We start from the raw sequence: 19,295 nt of genomic DNA, 5'->3' as shown, positions 1-19,295 counted from the left end.
AGATTTCAATGCCTAAATCACAACTTAGATGTTTGTATTCTAAGATATGTATTCCTCCTCATCTGTATAATCATTATCTACATGTTCAAAACAGGAATCTGAATTGTTTTTCTACAGATCCACTTGCATTTCTTTGGTTTGCTAAGAGTCTTGAACTTTGCTCAATAAAAAGGGTCATGTTAAGCATTGAAAGTGTAGTGACTGCCCCTGTAAGGAAAGACTTTATCATGTTCCCTTTGCCAGGATCATATTCAGAAGCATCAGGGAGATAGACAAATGAGCTGTTGAAATGCCAGCAACAACCAATTAAAAAATTTAAACTCATCAACTTATTAGAGTCAACCAGTATAAAGTGGCTGCAATAAAGGAATTAATACTAATATTTCTGATATGTACAACTTTCTTATCTTGAACTTTTTTATATACATAACACAATCAGCAGGAACAAACAAAATTGTGGTCTACATGTGTGTGTATAGACAGAGATGCATAGATTTATTTAAGTTCACATACACACATACACACACATACACACACACACACAGAGGATATAGACATACATATACAGAATGATGTAGCTCTTTGCATTCGGTAATCTCCAGGGAAATTTTTTACAACTTTTGCCAATCAACTCAGATTGTCATTTTCTTACACAGCTACTGCTCCACAATGCAGTGGCTCTTTCCAGGTAGAAATGTATCAGAAATACAAAATACACATTACTTCCTACATCTTTCGTTTCCTCTGTAGGAGACTGGTCTATTTGTCTTTCACTGGAATATCTTTTAAAAAAATAGGCATGTTTGCATCCTTGATCCTCATCTTGCCTATTGTCTAATCCTAAATCTTGCTGTGCAACTATATTTGTTTTCATCTGTTCCTCTACTCATAATGGCCTAGATCCTTCATCACATCCCTGGAACTTCTCTGCTTTTAGCTTTATTGCAGCTCAGAAAGTTCATCTTCACCTGGACTACCCTCTGGCCCTGAAAATAAACCACAGTATTGGTTATTACCAGTTATTTACTTAGGGCTGAGTAGTTTTCCCAATCAACTAGTCTTCCTTTCTGGATTTTGTAATTGGTTTTAGAACAGTTGCTTTTGACTAACAAACAACAGTGGTACAAATAATCAAAGTAATCAATTAGTGAAATAAATGAACATAATGAAGCCAATGGAAAAACATATAGCACGAAAGAAATGAACACAAGATCTTTAGAAAATTAGAATTTATCTAAAAATTTAAAACAATGAAAAGTAGAAAATGAAAAAAAAAAAGTTCGTATAAAGCGAAGAATGTACCAAGATGTCATGTTTTATTAAATAGTAAAAAATAAAATGCATTGACATAAAAATATCAGTAACAATTTGTCTATATATATAAGCGGAATAAAATTCAGAAGAAAGTTAAATTACTGCTTTGGAAATATTAATAAAGATAATTTGGTGAATGCCATTTTGAATTTAGTCTTTAACCCTGTCCCTTGGTAGTTTTGTTACTGCTGATTATACTATGATAATCATGTTTATCTGTCAAGATTTTATCTACCCTTTCAGTTTCTTTCTTTTTAAGATGTACCCCTTATTTTAATTTGATTCAACAGTTGATCCAGCTTATGATAATCATCTGATTTTTTGATGATATTTTTAAGGTATACACAGGTAATGGAAAGATGAGAAAATTTTAGTAGTTAATTTTTACTACTTTAAAATAAAAGATACTTTGGATGTTGTTTAAGTCAGCTTTTTGGTTGCTATGACTAAAAGACCTGAACTGAACAATTATAGAGGAGGAAAAGGTTATTTGTGGGCTCATGGTTTCAGAGGTCTTAGGCAGGTTCCATTTCTTGGGCTTGGGGACTCTAGGTGAGGCTGAACATCATGGTGGGAGAGTGTGACGAAAGGAAGCAGCTCACTTGATGATCATAAAGCAGAAAAAATCAGCTCACCAGATACAAATATATACACCAAAGCCATGCCCCAATACCCAGATCCTCCAGCTATACCCTATCACTTCATTTAATTCCATCAGGGATTAATCCACTGATTAGGCCAAGGCTATAACTCAAGCATTTCTCCTCTAAACCTTCTTGCATTGTCTCACACATGAACTTTCTGGGGACACCACATCCAAACAATTACATTGTTTGATAAAAACCAATTTGTTTTTATTGTTTAATAGAAAAATAAATTTTAAAGAAAAGAAAAAGCAAAACATTTGCACCATTATTTTTACATCTTAAATAGTGAATCTGATTTTTAAAAATTAGTATATAATTTTTAGTGCCTATTAGAATAGTTCTCGCTTAGCATCTATTTCCAATGTCAATTGCAACACAGCCTCCCTTCAGAAATTTGGAAAACAATGGTTGTCTTTAGCCAAAACAATTACCTGGGAAACTTCCACTACCAGATTATTCTTCTGGCATAATAGAGGTCTTTGTTAATAATATGAACCACATAATCTTCAGGTTAATGGTATAATTCAAAGGCTCAGGTTAAAAATTGCCTATATTTCCACAAGAATTGCTACATAAAAATATAATGATGAATCCAAAAACAATAAAATATGGGAAAATAAGAATATTTGCAATAGGCATGCAGGAGATAACCCCAAACCACAATCTGAAAATGATGAATATTCCCAAAGGAAAAGAATAGGTTAAAATTTACAGTGAAAGATATAATGGGGAAAAATAATACACTTTCTGAATCTGACTAAAATTACCTGAAAAATTGTGAAGTCTTAACAGTGTTTCATTTAAAAAAAAAGTAATAGGCACAAATTAATGTTATAACATTTCCTACTTAAAGTTTTACATTTTTAAGGAAATATTTGTGAATTCTTAAGCAAAATAAAAATAATTATTCTTCCCAGGTATTGAAATGGAAACAGCTTCACATTTAATGATGAACATGTGAAAACAATGATAGTTCTAAATTTTTAAGACGATACTGCTACAAATTTTAAAAAGTACATGTATCAGTAATGTATCAGTAGAATTATGTACTCTGGTCTGCAAAGTATCATAAAATGAAGCAAACAAATATCTAGTACTTGTTCCACTAGAGAAGGGATATCCCCACATTTTTCCAGGACTTTTATCCTGAAACCAAATTTTAAAAGAGATATTCTGGTTTTTAAGTGGAACTGAATAATGAAACTAAAATAACTGAGATTAAAATACTATACTCTAAAAAATAGGTAAGTGGATTTATTCATAAATCCAAGCACTTGTATGAATTATAGGGCATTTCACCATCTGCAAAATTGAAGGCACCTTGAAACACAATTTTAGAAAAATAGTCAATCTGTAAATTTGTATTTCAATTTGCCAATGAGAAGGGAGGACATAAATTAAAAGAGAAGAGAAATTCACCTGGAAAAATAATCAACAAATATATGAAAAAAATTGCTCATCATCTCTAGCAATCAGAGAAAAGCAAATGAAAACTACTCTAAGATTTCATCTCACTCCATTCAGAATGCAGCTATTATGAAGACAAAGAGCAATAACTGTTGGTGAGGATGTGGGGGAAAAGGTACACTCATACATTCCTCGTGGGACTGCAAATTGGTGCAGCCAATATAAAAAGCAGTATGGAGATTCCTTGGAAATCTGGGAATGGAACCACCATTTGACCCAGCTATCCCTCTTCTCAGACTACATCCAAAAGACTTAAAAACAGCATACTATAGGGACACAGCCACATCAATGTTTATAGCAGCACAATTCACAATAGCTAAACTGTGGAGCCAACCTAAATGTCTTCAGTGGATGAATGGATTAAAAAATGTGGCATATATACACAATGGAATTTTTCTCAGCAGTAAAAGAGAATAAAATCATGTCATTTTCAGGTAAATAGATGGCATTGGAGAAGATAATGCTATGTGAATTTAGCCAATCCACAAAAAACAAATGTCAAATATTTTCTCTGATATAAGGAGGCTGACTCATAGTGGGATAGGGAGGGGGAGCATGGGAGGATTAGATGAAGTCTAGATAGGGAAGAGAGGAGGCAGGGAAAGGGAGGAGGCAAGGGATTAGCAAGATGGTTAAATGTGATGGACATCATTATCCAAAGTATTTGTATGAAGATATGAATTGGGTATCAACCTAGTTTGTATACAAACAGAGATATAAAAAAAATTGTGGTATATATGTGTAATAAGAATTGTATGCAAAAAAAAAAGTACATGTATAAAGACATGAATTGGTGAGAACATACTTTATGTAAAGATATGAGAAATTGTGCTCTGTATGTGTAATAAGAATTGGAATACATTCTGCTGTCATGTATTTAAAAAAAATTAAATCAATTAAATAAAAAATCAATTAATTGACTAGCAAATTAATTAAAAGAGAAGAATGACTTGTGAAAAGGAAGATAAGAACAAGTGTCTTGCGTAAAAAATACTACAGTTGTTTATTTTTATTCATTTTTTATTATAAAATAAAAACAATAGCAAGTATTTTGAAAAATATTACAAACAATTGCTATTCAAAGTATAATCCCAAATTATATCATCTATTGCTCTTAACATAAAAGAGATACCAGGTTTAAGGTTAATTAAGGGTTCTTTGTATTTTTTTTCCGTACAGTGAGATTTCAGTTATTTCTGTTTTGTAATTTATGAAATAAGTTATGCAAAAAAAAATTCTTGATTGAAGCTAGAATGGAATCTTTCATGTTCATAACTGGGTGATCTATATGTTATAGCTTCATATCAAAGAAAACATTCAGCCTTTGTTTTTTTTTTTTGAGATTGGCTTATTTCACTTAGCATTATGTTCTCCAACTCCATCCATTTTCCTGCAAATGCTGTGATTTTATTCTCTTTTAATGCAGAGTAAGATTCCATTGTGTATATATGCCAAAGTTTCCCTATCCATTCATCTACTGAAGGGCATCTGGGTTGGTTCCACAATTTAGCTATTGTGAATTGTGCTGCTATAAACATTTATATTGCTGTGTCCCTGTAGTATGCTGTTTTGGATATAAACTGAGGAGTGGGATAGCTGGGTCAAAAGGAGGTTCCATTCCAAATTTTCCATGGAATCTCCATACTGTTTTCCAGATTGGCTGCACCAATTTGCAGTCCCTCCAGCAATGTATGAGTAAGTCTTTTTTCCCACATCCTCACCAACACTATTGATGTTTGTATTCTTGATAGCTTCTATTCTGACTGGAGTAAGATGAAATCTTAGAGTAGTTTTGATTTGCATTTTTCTAATTGCTAGCAATATTGAACATTTTTTTTCATATATTTGTTGATTGATTGTATAACCTTTACTGAGAAGTATCTGTAATGGCGATGGGGTCGGGGAGCATGGGAGAAATGGAGGAACTTTAGATAGGGCAAAGGGAAGGGAAGGGAAAGAAGGAGACAAGGGGGTAGAAATGAGTTAGACATCATTACCCTACATACATGTATGAAGACACGAATGGTGTGAAAATACTTTGTGTGCAACCAGTAACTTGAAAAATTGTGCTCTATATGTGCAAAATGAAATGAAATGCATTCTGCCATCATGTATAACAAATTAGAATATAAATATATAATTTAATAAAATATGTTATAGCTTCAAATTCCTCCTGGAGCTGAGATAGATGCTGTTAGAAAAAGAGGTCATCAAGCTGTCATCAGTACAGTCTTTTTCCATCAGACTTCTTGACACCAAAAGACTGTAAACCAATTACAAAAATGGACTTGGTGGTGAAAGATGATCAAGCTGGTGATAGAAAGAGATTAGCACACATATCTATGTATACAGATGCTCTGCCCTGATGATCATTTTTAAAAAGTAGATATAAAGGGTATTGTGAATTCTTTTGAGTAGTTATGTGCTTGATTTACCATCTGAGACATTTTAGAAATCCTTTCAAGGCATTCAATGGAAATATAATATAATCATGTAATGTATTTTTATATCTTTTACTTGTCCTATTTTAACCATTTCCATTTATATTCAACAAGAAAAATATTTATAACATGTACTTATTGGGATAACTGTCCTATAATAGTAGACTCATTGCTCTTTCCTAATAATCAAAATCTGTCTAAGGAATTGAGTACTGCCTATCAGGCAACTTGGAAGTGGCAAATGATTACATTTAGGGATTTGGAGTCCTCCCTGGATTGTGTGGCATGTGCCTTAGAGACCAGTTTAAAGCCATTTAAAGCCAAGCATATGTTCACTAAATGAGGCAGGGCTACGGGAGACTTCATAAAGAGAAGATGGGGAAATTTGATTCTTAGCAATATTTCGTTTTTCCTCTCTCACCATGAACATAAAACTATCAGAAATAAGATTTCGGAGTCCAGAGAGAGTTAAACTGTTGGATTAAAGACTTCTTAATGAAGCTGAACTGCTGTATGTTGCAGAGAATCAAAATCAAGCTTATGCATGTAAGGAAAATTTTAAAATAGCTTATTTATACCTCTCCTCAGATTTTATACTTTCTGTTCACTTCAGCAACAATATATTATTTTGTTGCATTCAGCATTTTTTAAAATCAATTCATTCAACCTGCAGAAACAAGTTATTTTTCTCTGTGTTCATAAGGTATAATACTAATAGCTTTGGCTAACACACAAAAACTAGTTATAATACATATTTTCATTTAAAATTGTATTCAATATTTAAATTTATTTCTACTTAGCTCATTTTTTTCAATTACATGTACCATGACTACTCTAGTCAAAGAGTAAATTACACATAAATTTATCAATGATTAAATTATTGCATTGAGTCATTTTTACATAATTATTTTAATAAACAATGAAAAATATAATGAGATAATTTAAAATAACTAATGATGACAAACATTCTACAAGCACATTAAGGTATTTGATTATGGGCATGGCATTAGTACTCTCAACTTCTTAAAATAAATATAATATACATCAAAATACGGATTTAAGAAGGAATATATACATATTTGCACATGTGTACCCAGTTTTAAACCTCCCTGTTTTCTGAACAAAAATTAATACTAAAAAATGAAATATAGTTTCAGTTAAAGTATTAATATCTACCTGTAGAATATGTAATAATCTTTGTCCATTTGTCATCTCACTAATCTGGTTAAAAATATGTGTTTGTGAAACAAATTGGTAATTACATTTACAAGAACATCCCTAATAGTATTATTTTTGAGAGATGAAATCTACTTTCCTCATGGTATAAATGTTTGTAAAAACAACCAGCCATGGCTTCCTAAAAACATTTTTTTTATTAAGATAAATTAGATTTGGTCTGAAAAAGTACAGAATTTTTCAAAATCTAAAGTATACAGATAGCTTCAATTATTATTGTAAGATACCAGTAGGGAAGGAGTAGGCATATTTTCTTGTTTATATGGTTATTTGGAGGGGAAAGTAATGCAACCAGCACATAGAATGTGAATGTTAACTTTAAAATATCAATCAAAAGGAGAATCTCTTTTAAAATATTACTGTTTTGCTATTAATATTATCTATTGAGGACTCACTGTATTTGTAAGCAAAAATAATTTTAAAATTAACTTTCATGGTATATTTAAGACAAAAGTAATAATTATTCCTATTTGACATCCTAGGAAACCGAGTCTCAAAAAGATTATTTTATTTGCCCAAGGTCAAAAAAATACAAAAGAAAATGGCTAAACTTCAGCTCAGAAAAAGGTCATATGATTCCAGAGCCAGTATTTTAAACACTATGCAAATTTAAATGAACAAATTTTGCCTTATAATTCATAAAAATCTATTTTTCAAATCACTAAAATTACCATCAATCGATTACCTTAAATGTAAAAATACATAGTTTTGTAATAGCAGTTTAAAAAGTACCTTATACTGTATCAGCTTTGTTATTAGGCTCATGCTGATTTCTAGCCTATCAATCATTTAACGTATATTAGTCTCTTTAATGTTCAACAAATATCTACTAGTTTACTATTGCATGCCATTTTGCCAAGTCTTGAGCTTACAATGAGGAAACATGGCAAATTGGATTTTTATCTCTTACATTGTATATTCAGCTTTTAGAATGACTGGACCCAATAAAAGTATAGACAAAGAGATTTTTATTTGTTCCCATCTACTTTATTTAAAATCTCCCATTTTTCCCCCTTGATATTTCAGGCAGATCTCTTCACTTTTCTACTTACTTCAGGCATTAAATTATCTTAACTGAATACCTAAGAAAACTTTAAATAAAATGTATTATCAAGGATAGCATCAAGTGTTCATATCATCTAATTCAAACATTCTTTAATCTTCCAACTCAGGCGTTGTGGAATACAGTCGTGGTCTTTGGAGATTTCCCTCTTTGCCCAGTCTACAACATAAAGAGTTCACTTCCAAGATAATTTCTTATAATGCTGCACAATTCTGAATCGCTGCTGCTCCCCACATCCACCCCTGTCCAGGATCCAGTCCTAGACATCTTTGTGTTACAGTCTGGTTGCCCCAACAGGCTACTATTGCCCTGGGATGTGCACATCTTTCCCAGTTGTTAGATGACCAACTTTCTGACTTCTAAATTCTTTACATGGGAATTGATCATCAATATTTACCCAGCTTTCTTCTCACAAACCTAGGAAACTAAAGTCATCATCGTCTGTGAAATTTTGTAGTTAACCTAAGTTTAGTCTGGGAATTTTCAGAAGTTGATCATGAAATCAGTTTATCTGGTTTTCACCAGCTTTCCCTGTTTTGGTATGGAATGGATGGAATGATATAGAATAGAGTGGAATAGAATAGAATAGAATAGGATAGGATAGGATAGGATAGGATAGGATAGGATAGAAAATTTATTCAGTCACTCACACAAACACACATTGATGCATGTCCTGGAGTTATGATCAAAATGTATTCAAACTAAAGTTAGCATTTAAAAAAATCTGAAAGTTTTTGTACTTGTCCCACAGGTTCTGCAGTACTACAAACTTATCTGGGGAGTGGGATTCTGACTTCCTTTTTCTGGGCAACCCAATATGAATTGGTTCCCTTAGGGAATTCCACACATGGTTTGCTGTATGGCACTTTTCTTCCCTCCCCCACAGGAAGGCACTATTTCAAGATCTAAGTCTAGTCAGTCTTTTGTTTGTTTGTTTTTCAGAAAAAACAACAACAACAACATAAAGAACAGTGATCCACTTTTGGGTTATTTTTTAATTTTTAATATCTATAGATAGGTAATTAATATCGATAATTGACCAATCCATTTGTGATACTCTGTTATTGTTGTTTTGTGTAGTATGTAGATTTGCTACATCACTTTATAGTATAAAATATTAATTAAAGTTCTCAGATATAGGTTTGCAAGCTATATTCTAAACAGAAACAGTTCCTTTCAAGTACTATCATAATTTGCCATCATAAATTGAGAGTCTAACAGAAATGATGAAGAAACATGTATCCAAAACCTCTTAGACAACATTTAGAACTGTCCCACAAACTCAGAAAAGGAGATGCCTGTTGTTTCATGAACACTTCCTTGAAATCAGATGTATTGGTTTGACAGTATTTGTGAAGCAATTTGTGTTAACTAAGCATATGGCATTTTTAATGTCAAAGCTGGTTCTGCCATGTGTGTGACAACGGGCTGATGTTTGAGGGGCCTAAATGCAGTGGGTATACCAAAATCATTTACTTGCAATATCCTTGCCCTGTACAATAACATTCTTTCTCCACAGAGCCCTGCAAGGAAGACAGTTTTCAGTGTGGAAATGGAGAATGCATTCCCCTGAAGAATCTCTGTGACAGTCACCCACACTGTACAGATGGCTCAGATGAAACACATTGTGGTAGGTCTTGTTTTTATGAAAATACTCATATGACTTTAGCTCCTGTATTTGGATCCACAAATGTGAAAGGGAGATCGTGACTGTACTTGTCACACTGTGTTTTGATGTTTTTGAGTGTGAACAACTCCCAGTGATTTTAGCACTTCTGTACCGTTCTGGTTTAGGAGAAGGTTAATATGCTGGCCTCTGTTTTTTTGTTTGTCTATTTAAACTAGGCTAAATTTAATAATAATAAGTCTGGGATAAGCAATCCTCATAGATAAGCAAAACACCACAGAGTCAAGATACCAAACAGATGCTTAATCCCACTTATAGTAACCGTGTGTTCTGTCCATTGCATACAAAGAAGAGAGGCCTTGCTTTGTACATACAGCCCAGTCCCCTTGGAGATCACTGTAGCAATATAAATAGCAGATTATTTTCTATGTATTATTTTTATTTCTAAGAAAATATTTAATGCATATCATATGTATTTATACACACACACACACACATATATATATATACTATTTTCTACAGACTAACTAAGCACAGTAAAAACACTCCAATAATAAAGACTGACTCTACTTTAGCTATGATGAAATTGAGTTTTAGGGAAATTATATGGCTGCCAAAAGGTCACACCCTTAAGAGGGCTAAAACTATATTTTACCTAAGTCTAATTCTAAAGTCAACACCTTACGCTTTTCAGAAGAATAAAATATAAACAATAAATACAATGTTGAACATGTAGTTAAAAACCATGGCTGATGTTTGTCTTGTTTGATAAACTAGCATAGTTTTCTCTAGTCCCTACCTAGGCATGAACACCCTTAATATTCTACCAAAATGTTGGTGAGACATTGAGGAAGATTACTGCACTAAACAGCAAACCAGCAAATGCAAATAAAATAAAGTTTTTAGGAAAAGAAATAAGAATGAAAAGTGTCTAAAATTTTTCCTGAACTTGGGTTTTCTTATATAAGAGACAAGTTTCCAAGGTATGCTCTCTATAAATAACTTTATTTTCTGTTTACTGATATGCAACAGCCTTGCATATCTCTACTGCCTCCATTTTTTAGTTATATAAAAGAACAAAATTAAGTCAATTAAATTCATGTTTCCAACTTAACACCCTTCAACATACTCTTAAGGAAAACTACAATCAAACTCTAAAGTCCAAATCTTAAGAACATTGCACATTTTATTTAAATGTTATCATTTATTCTTAGTAACCTAGGTCAAAGTGATCCTATCTGTAATGTACTCTCTTTAATACATCTGAGTGTCATATTTTTGTGTTATTTTTTAAAAAAATTATAAATTAGATTATAATTTTATATATTTATGGGGTACAAAGTGATGTTATGATATATGTATACAATGTGGAATGATTAAATCAAGCCAATGGACCTATCCATCACCTCAAATAACTATTATGTTTTATGGCAAGAAAACTTTCAATTTCCTTCTTAGCATTCTGAAAATATCCAGGACATTTTTGCAGCCTCCATGCTGTGCAATAGGTGTCAAAAACCTTCCTCCTATCTGAATGAAATTTTGTATATTTTTGACCATTTTCCCATTCCATCCATCCTCCACTCTCTGGTAACCACCTTTCTATCTTTTGAATCTTTAGTGCGTCTTTTCAATGGCACAATGAACAACAATGGTTTGGTGCAGTTCAGAATCCAGAGCATATGGCATGTAGCTTGTGCTGACAACTGGACCACCCAAATTTCAAATGATGTTTGTCAGATGCTGGGACTAGGGTAAGTGAGTCTACTCAGCTATCTTTTAGAAATTCTCAATCTCTTTGGCCTGGCTCAGTGATGAGCGCTTATAATCCCAGCAGCTCAAGAGGCTGAGACAGAAGGATTGCTAGTTCAAAGCCAGCCTCAGCAATGGCAAGGCACTAAGCAAATCAGTGAGACCCTATCTCTAAATACAAAATAAAGGCTGGGGGTGTGGCTCAGTAGTTGAATGAGTTCGATACCAGATACCATCCCCCAAAAAAGAAAAAGAAATTCTCTATTTTTTGCTGATATCAAATTGGATTTATTTGAAACTAATTAAAGTTGTAAATTTAAAAATATGCGTGAAAGGAAGAAATAAAAATATCAACTTAACCCTATCCTCAAATAATAACTACTGCTAATAGTCTTTTATGTTACATAAATAAGTATACATAAATATATTATACACAATGTGTTGTGTTCTATAGCCTACTTTCAAATGAGTATTGTTCATTTTTCTAGATTATAATTTTTAACAAAATGAAATACAGTTAACTTTTGGTATCTTTAGATATCCCATGGATAGCAAACTCTAAAAATGTTCAAGTCCCTTGTATAAAATAATGTAGTATCTGCATGTAACCTTTGCTCTTCCTTCCATATACTTCAAATCATCTCTAGATTACTTATGATACCTAATACAATATAAGCAATGTGTGAATAGTTGTTATAATATATTGATTAGGGAGTAATAACAAAACTATGAGGTCTGTAAAGGTAAGAACCAAGCTGTGATAACTTTCATGTCTATTACATATACCTGAGACAACCAGTTTATAAAGAGATAAGGTTTATTTTAACATACACAAAGGTTCTTATTTATAATTAATCAGCTCCATCACTTTTGGCCTGTGGGCAGACAGTATATAAGAAAGGAACACTTAGCATAATAAAATTGCTTTACTCATAACCTAGAATGCAAAGAAGGACAAAGATGAGGTCTTGCAGTCCCCTTCTAGGGTGCTCCTCAATGACCTGAAGAACTCCCACTAGGCTCTACCACTTAATAGTAGAGCCATCTCTGAACAGAACCTCCCTGGGGACTAACCCTCCAACACACAGAGCTTTGGAAAACATTTAAGACCCAAACTATATCACATATCTATTTTTGTTGCTGTGGGTCACTCAGCTACCTCAGTCACAGTGGGTGTGGGGGACACGGAGTCAAAACATATACAATGGGAGCTGGCAGGTGGCAACCTCAGCAAGCTCGTTTAATGTGGAAATGATTACAATTGATGTAGGGCATGGGTAGGGCGCATCCTCTAATCATACACAAGCAAAGCAGGTTATACAACATCTAGAAACCAATCATCTTATGATTAATGTAACCACACTATGAAGAATCTCTAAATATTGCTACATGGTGGAAGGCAGTCTGGAGGGATCATTGTTGCTATGAAAGGGGGGCTTTGTGAGTTAGGAGAATCATGCCCTGAGGCCCTTGCCTCTCCGTTCCCTGGCAATACTGACCTCAATCACTGAGGATGCGTTTTCTCAGAAGGCTCCCTAGGGCAGAGCGCCCCATCCTGCAGGTATTCCTGTCAGGCCTGTATGAGCCTAGGTTTTTCAAGCACTCTGAGCTGTTAATAGCTGCTAGCTGCAAACCGAAAGTTACTCCTACATATTTTATCCATTATTGTTTACATCTGGATTAATCCTTGCCTCAAAAAAAAGGTGCAAAGTAAATGTTCATTAAGGCAATAAATTATTCATAATGTGTCCATGTATGCACATATAAATATATATACATCTACCTAGCAAAATGCATACAAAATATTGTCTAATTATAAATTGTTTTTTTCTTCCTGTCCTAAACTGTTGATTTTTTAACATATTCTAAAAGATATAAAGAAAAAAAGGAAATAATCCATGAGTGTACATGTGTATACACACATAAGCATTTAATAGATATCCCCAATATCTCTAGTTCATCTAATCAAATGCAATTGATTGCTTCGTGTATAAGGGACTTTTCTTTCTAATTGACTAGTTTATATAGCAGAATCTTAATGTGGCACACAAGTTTCCAAATTTTGTTTCAAATTATTATTGTAACTTTAGCTTTGTTTGAATCTCAAAACATATTTTCAGTCGAAATAGCCTTACATGTAGTAGTTAAGTCTCTAGCTTAACACACAAAGACTGGTTAATTCTAGTATACTGAGAAAATTGTATTCTATACCAGTGCCAAGATAATACACAGCCACTACATGTAAGTAGTTTTTATCATTGGAAACTGAGATTTTACTTAGAACGTTAGGAGTGATCCATAACTTCTTGCACGTGGACTTGAAGTTTCCTGGTTTCCTTGCCTCTCCAAATTCTGTGCGTTGAGAATGGGAACTCCTCCATTGAAGGCCTTATATGAGTGATAATAGCCTTATCCAGAAGGCGATTTTTGTCAAGAACAGAGTTCCGTTATGTAAATAATTATTGATTTAGCTTATGTTTATTAGTATTAGTCAGAAACTCGCTGTACTTTAGATGAACATGTGTGTTTGCGTAATATTTTTTCTATTATATGTTTCACATTTTATTCTCACAAAAAAACTTTCAACTTGAGGAAGAGGATCAGGCAAGAGTCTGGGAAGAGAGTGGGTTGTAGGAGGAATACTGAGTCAACAAAGCACTGAAACTGATAGTTTATTCTCACTTCAAGTGGAACACTGGGTAAGTGGCATTGATTGCAGTTTCCACCTTTAACATTGACTTTAGTTCAACAGTGAAGTCAGAGAGGGGAGACCCTAGGAAGTGCTTTGCTTCTGCTGCTCAATTTGTCTGTAATGCTAAGGAGCTCTTTGTTGCCCACCTTGTAAAGATCAAGCTAAGGAGATTGGTAACTTGACCTCTGTCCAGATGGTTGCATTAGAATGTTCTGGATGGTTGAACTTTCACTGCCCAAGAGCCTTGTGTCTCAACTCACCAGCTTCCTAAGCATCATCAGTTAATTATATATACAGTGGCTCTTTTCAATGTGGCTTGTGAATCAGAGCTAAACTGCTTCTTAGACCACGCTTGGATTAAGATTAGTTACTTCTTTGCAAAGGTCAAGCTTACTTTGAAAAAGAGTGTAGAAGAAAGAATATATCTTCACTACATTTCAACAGTACATAAAATAAATACATTATTCTTATTACTCCTGGATTAGAACTAGTATTAGCAATGAAATTGTGTCATGTTCGTGAATGAATAAGACATGATTTTTGTTTTAAATGCTTATGTGTGTGTGTGGGGGGGGTAGAAACATAAATAGAGAATCACAAGGTAATGTGATAAACACAATGTGATATAAGACAACCTAACTCACTTTGGTCATATTAGGGAAGTCTTTCCAGAAAATGACCTGAGCTCAATGGATGAAAGTCAATTTCATACAACCGTGTACTATTTATTTACGTTTCTCTTTTCCCCAGTCAGAGTCTACTTTCTAGTTCACTGACCTTATTTCCTGTGGAAAATACCTTCCAGCTGGAGACAGGGACAAAGAGCTAGGTTTGTCAGCATAAGAAACAAGTGGTGCTTTCTCCTGTCTTAGATACAATATTTTTGATGAAGGCCAGGCACGCGCTTTCTTCTGAAATAAGTCAGGTAATTTCTGCAAAGACTTTAATCTTTGGCCCTGTGCTTGCTCATTAAATAATCTCCATAGTGCTCTAATAATTGAAAGTAAGTTATAGCCTTAATGAGAATTTGTCTAGACTGGTGCATGGTAACTGAAAGAAAACTTAGTGAGTTTAAATGATGTGTGTTTGGTACAGTGGAAAGTAATTTAGGAGTCAACTTATTAAAAAGGCACTGCAGTCTCTCAAGATTATTTATGCAGATAGGTTTTGAAATGCAATTCCCCACAGATTCTAGTAAATCACATGAGGCAGATTTCATCAGCCTTTACTTTTTTATATTAAACATTTTAATTCCCTTCCATTTATAGCATGCATAAGTAAAAAGTACTTTAAATAAAGTTTTTATGTCCTTTATCAGAATATGAAAGGAAACATTTTATACTGAGGCAAGAATAAATGTTAGTAATTTTTTTGCAATGGTATTTTCTAGGAAAGAACACTACCCTGTTGCTGAACCAATTAATGTATGATGCAGTTGACTTGCCTTGCTCAGCTTTAAAAACTAGGATAAGCCATCAGCTCTGTAAAACTTCAGAATCTAGAAAATAATCATGGATTAAAAAGAGTGAATTACTTGTATCCTAATAATTCTATAAGGACTCGATGTGATATTTTTGAATCCCACAATAGTCCTGTGCAAGATAGCTTCATTTGACATATCATAAAGGTCCATTAGATTCTCAACCCTGACTAAGAAATGGACCTACTTCAGTGTTCTTTCATTGTAGACATGTTTGTGAAATATCGGAGGAAAGGATGAAATGGTTCTTTTTAAAGTCTTTCAAATACACAGAAAATAATTAGCTAGAATTCTTTTTAAACATCACAACAAATTTGTTTCCATAATTTAGCACTGGGTCCTGGAAAAATGAAAGTAAAACTTCTATTCCATGCTACTTAAGAAATCAGTGGGCAAATAGCCCTCCTGTTCCTGCCTATGTTTTTTGTCAGTGTCTCCTGAGTTTTCTACTAGGCCTTAACATATGACAACTCAGAACACAAAACAAGGGCAAAAAATGGAAAATATTAGAAAAATTGCAACTATTCTCTTTGATATTAAACAACTCATTTTGGCTTTTTTGCTTATTTAAAATGGGAACAGATAATTGAATTTATTTTTACTTTTAATTCATAACTTCAGCACCAAAAACACTTTTTATTTTTTACCAAGGTACTTTGGTGCAGTGGGGTGGGAGAAGCTGTGAGCAAGTTCTGTGGTGTAACAGAACATATGTATTTACTGGATTTAAGTGACTAATAAAAAGCCCCTCATTTCTGTAAATAACAAATTATAACTCTGATTTACTTTCCTATCTTAAAATTAGAAATGTACCAATTAAAATTAACTAAGGAACAAATAGTAGTAAACTACAATAGTTTTACAACTCTAGAAGATAATCTTTGATAGGTTTTTTATCTAACAGGACTGGTAAAAGCACACTGGTTCCGTAATTATATCTGCCATGGCCAAGATAATGACAGCAAGTGTACCCTGACTTGTAATCCAAATGCTACATCAGCTCCTGGATGTAGCACCTGGTTATAAATTAGAATTCTCTGATTTGGTTTGCAGACACTGGTATCCAAGGTGATCAAAATCAGTGGTTCTCACCAGCAACATTGAATCTTCTGGGAATCAGTTATTCAGATTATGGAGCCCCGTTTCACACCTAGAGTACAGTCCAAAAAGCCATGATTTAATAAACCCTTCAGGTGATTTTGATGCATGCCAAATTTTGAGAACCATTACCTATGGTAGGAGTTCTTAACCTTCCCTTTGTGTCATGGACACTTTTATAAGTCTGGAGAAACTCTCCAACCTCTTCAGTGATTCATATATTTAATTGTATAAAGCAAAACACACCTAGTCACAAAAGAAATTAATTGCATTGAAAAATAATTATCAAAATATTAAAATATGATAGGGTAACATACATTTTAATGAAAGTATTAAATAAGATACACTGGTTGTTTGAATAAATAATATCAAAGATAAGCAAAAATTATACATAATTTACATATATATGTATATATATGTATAGATATACATATATATATATACACACACATATATATTGAATAATTGCAATATGATACAAAGATATCTTAAGTTTGTTTTGGTGACAATATCATAGGTGCTGCTAATAACATTGTGATTAGGCACCGTGTACTAGAAGAAAAAAAAATCTAAATTTCAGTTATAAATTTGTAAAAATAGAGATGTAACTATTTATTACCCAATTACAAACTCCTATAATGTTATCATGAACTACCAGAGGTCCTATAGGAACCAGGCTAAGAGGATAAGGACCTTGGTTTCAGTGAGACCCAGGGCTCTTACTTTCTTTTTTTGTTTGTTTTAACTGATACACACTGTTCACACCTATATTTTAAGTTTGTAAATGCATATTTGCAAGCAGCAATACAAAAGTTTTAATGAAGAATGCAAAATCTATGAAAATATCCCTGCTATCAGCACATTTCTAAATGCAAAACTGACTACCATATGTTACTTCTGGGTGGCTAGAAGTCTCTTACTTTCTAAGAAGCCCAGGTGACTCTAACACAGTAGTTTTCTCTTATCTAAGGAATCATGATCTTTGTGTACTTGTCTTGGTATAAAACATAGTACTTTGTGGTTTGATATCACTGGAATTAAACAAAGCAACACAATACAAACCTCAAAAAACTCTTTTTATACTCCTGCTAGGTCTAGGAACCCTATTGAAAATAATAGTGGACTTAATCCAGGGGGTCCCTTAGCTTGTAAACTCTGACACTAACTTTAATTTTCTGGAAATGTTACTCCCACCCTCATAATAGATCAAGAGAAATGGAGAGTTTAAGAAGATCCATATGAGAAAGATATCATTAAAGAGTAAAAAATGTCCATAGCTAGATTTTTACCAAAGACTATATTGCTGTTATATATTGTTTGGAAAAACTCATTCTTGATTTCACCAACTAAATATATAAGAAAATATACTACTATGACTTAGGAGTTTCTTTTCTATGAAAGTTGCTTATTTGTACTAATACAGTTCAGGGAGAATTCTCTTTGTCTTGAATTTCTATTTGGGATTACACTTTTTAATGGGTATGTTGACACCTCAAACAGATTGATGCAGCCAGGGAATTACTGAGAATGTAATGATGCACACAAAAAAAGAGTAAGAAAATATTTTATGTTTTGGTATAATTATGAATTATATACCATTAATTTTCTGCAACATATAGTTATTTAGTCTGCTACATTGACATAAGGAGAGAGTTTGTTTTTGCCTAAGGACAACTCCATTGAGCATTTCCTATATCCTGTTCTAAGGGAGAGAGAGGTTTCTACATTATAAAACAGAAACAGGTAAGAGGAGAAAACTACAGTCTAATGAAATTTATAACAAAACCTTCCTTATTCATCCTACTTCTCTTCTAAAAAGTACTTTTAAGGCAACACCTATTATTAATGCTGTATGTTTTCTGAGACAAAGGATAGTTTTAAATAAAATTGATGAAATCCAATGGAAAACAGCTCTTTCCTCTCTTGTCTTTAATTTTCCTTTGCTTCCTTATTTTTTCTTTCTTCTTCACATCTTTTTTGGTCACCTTCTCTTCTCCATCATTTCCTCCCATTCCCTCTTCTTTTCTTCATACCCACTTCCTTTAAAAAAGACACAGATATACATGATGATAGCATATGCAGTAGAATTAACAGAATAATACATGAAATTAAAGTCCAAAGAAATAAGGAGACAAATCTAGGAAACATAACAACATTATTACAATGGCACCATTCATGTCTGAGATTCCTGGAAACCAGGCATTAAGGAAAACATTAACATCACATTGGCATATCTAGTGAGGCCAAATTTGCAGTTCTGGTGAGGGGCATTGGTGATTAGAAAAATAAAAACTCACACAGATTGATTTTGAAGACAAATAGCTGAGATAAGGTGGAGTGCTGCTCTCTGATGGAGCTATCTTTATTTACATATGTTTTATTATCAGGTTAAAGACTATGCAAGCATAATTCTTTGTACTCAGAAAGTTACAGAACTGGAAACATCTATGCAGCTTTTCAGCAGTTGCAATCCACAGT

The 19,295-nt window shown here is 33.2% G+C and overlaps 1 protein-coding gene across 1 annotated transcript in view; it reads left to right on the top strand.

The window, feature by feature from the left end:
* Positions 1-19,295, top strand: part of Tmprss15 (transmembrane serine protease 15) — a 121,441-nt gene that overhangs the window by 69,848 nt on the left and 32,298 nt on the right. The window contains exons 17-18 of the mRNA XM_015478421.2: positions 9,688-9,798; positions 11,417-11,549. Coding sequence (XP_015333907.1) covers positions 9,688-9,798; positions 11,417-11,549 — 244 coding nt within the window. The remainder of the gene's footprint in view (positions 1-9,687; positions 9,799-11,416; positions 11,550-19,295) is intronic.

This window comes from Marmota marmota, unplaced genomic scaffold (genome assembly GCF_001458135.2).
Source record: "Marmota marmota marmota unplaced genomic scaffold, marMar, whole genome shotgun sequence".
NCBI classification, from domain to species: Eukaryota; Metazoa; Chordata; class Mammalia; order Rodentia; family Sciuridae; genus Marmota; species Marmota marmota.
Note: the sequence above shows the minus strand (reverse complement) of the source record. Positions and strands in the feature narration are given on the sequence as shown.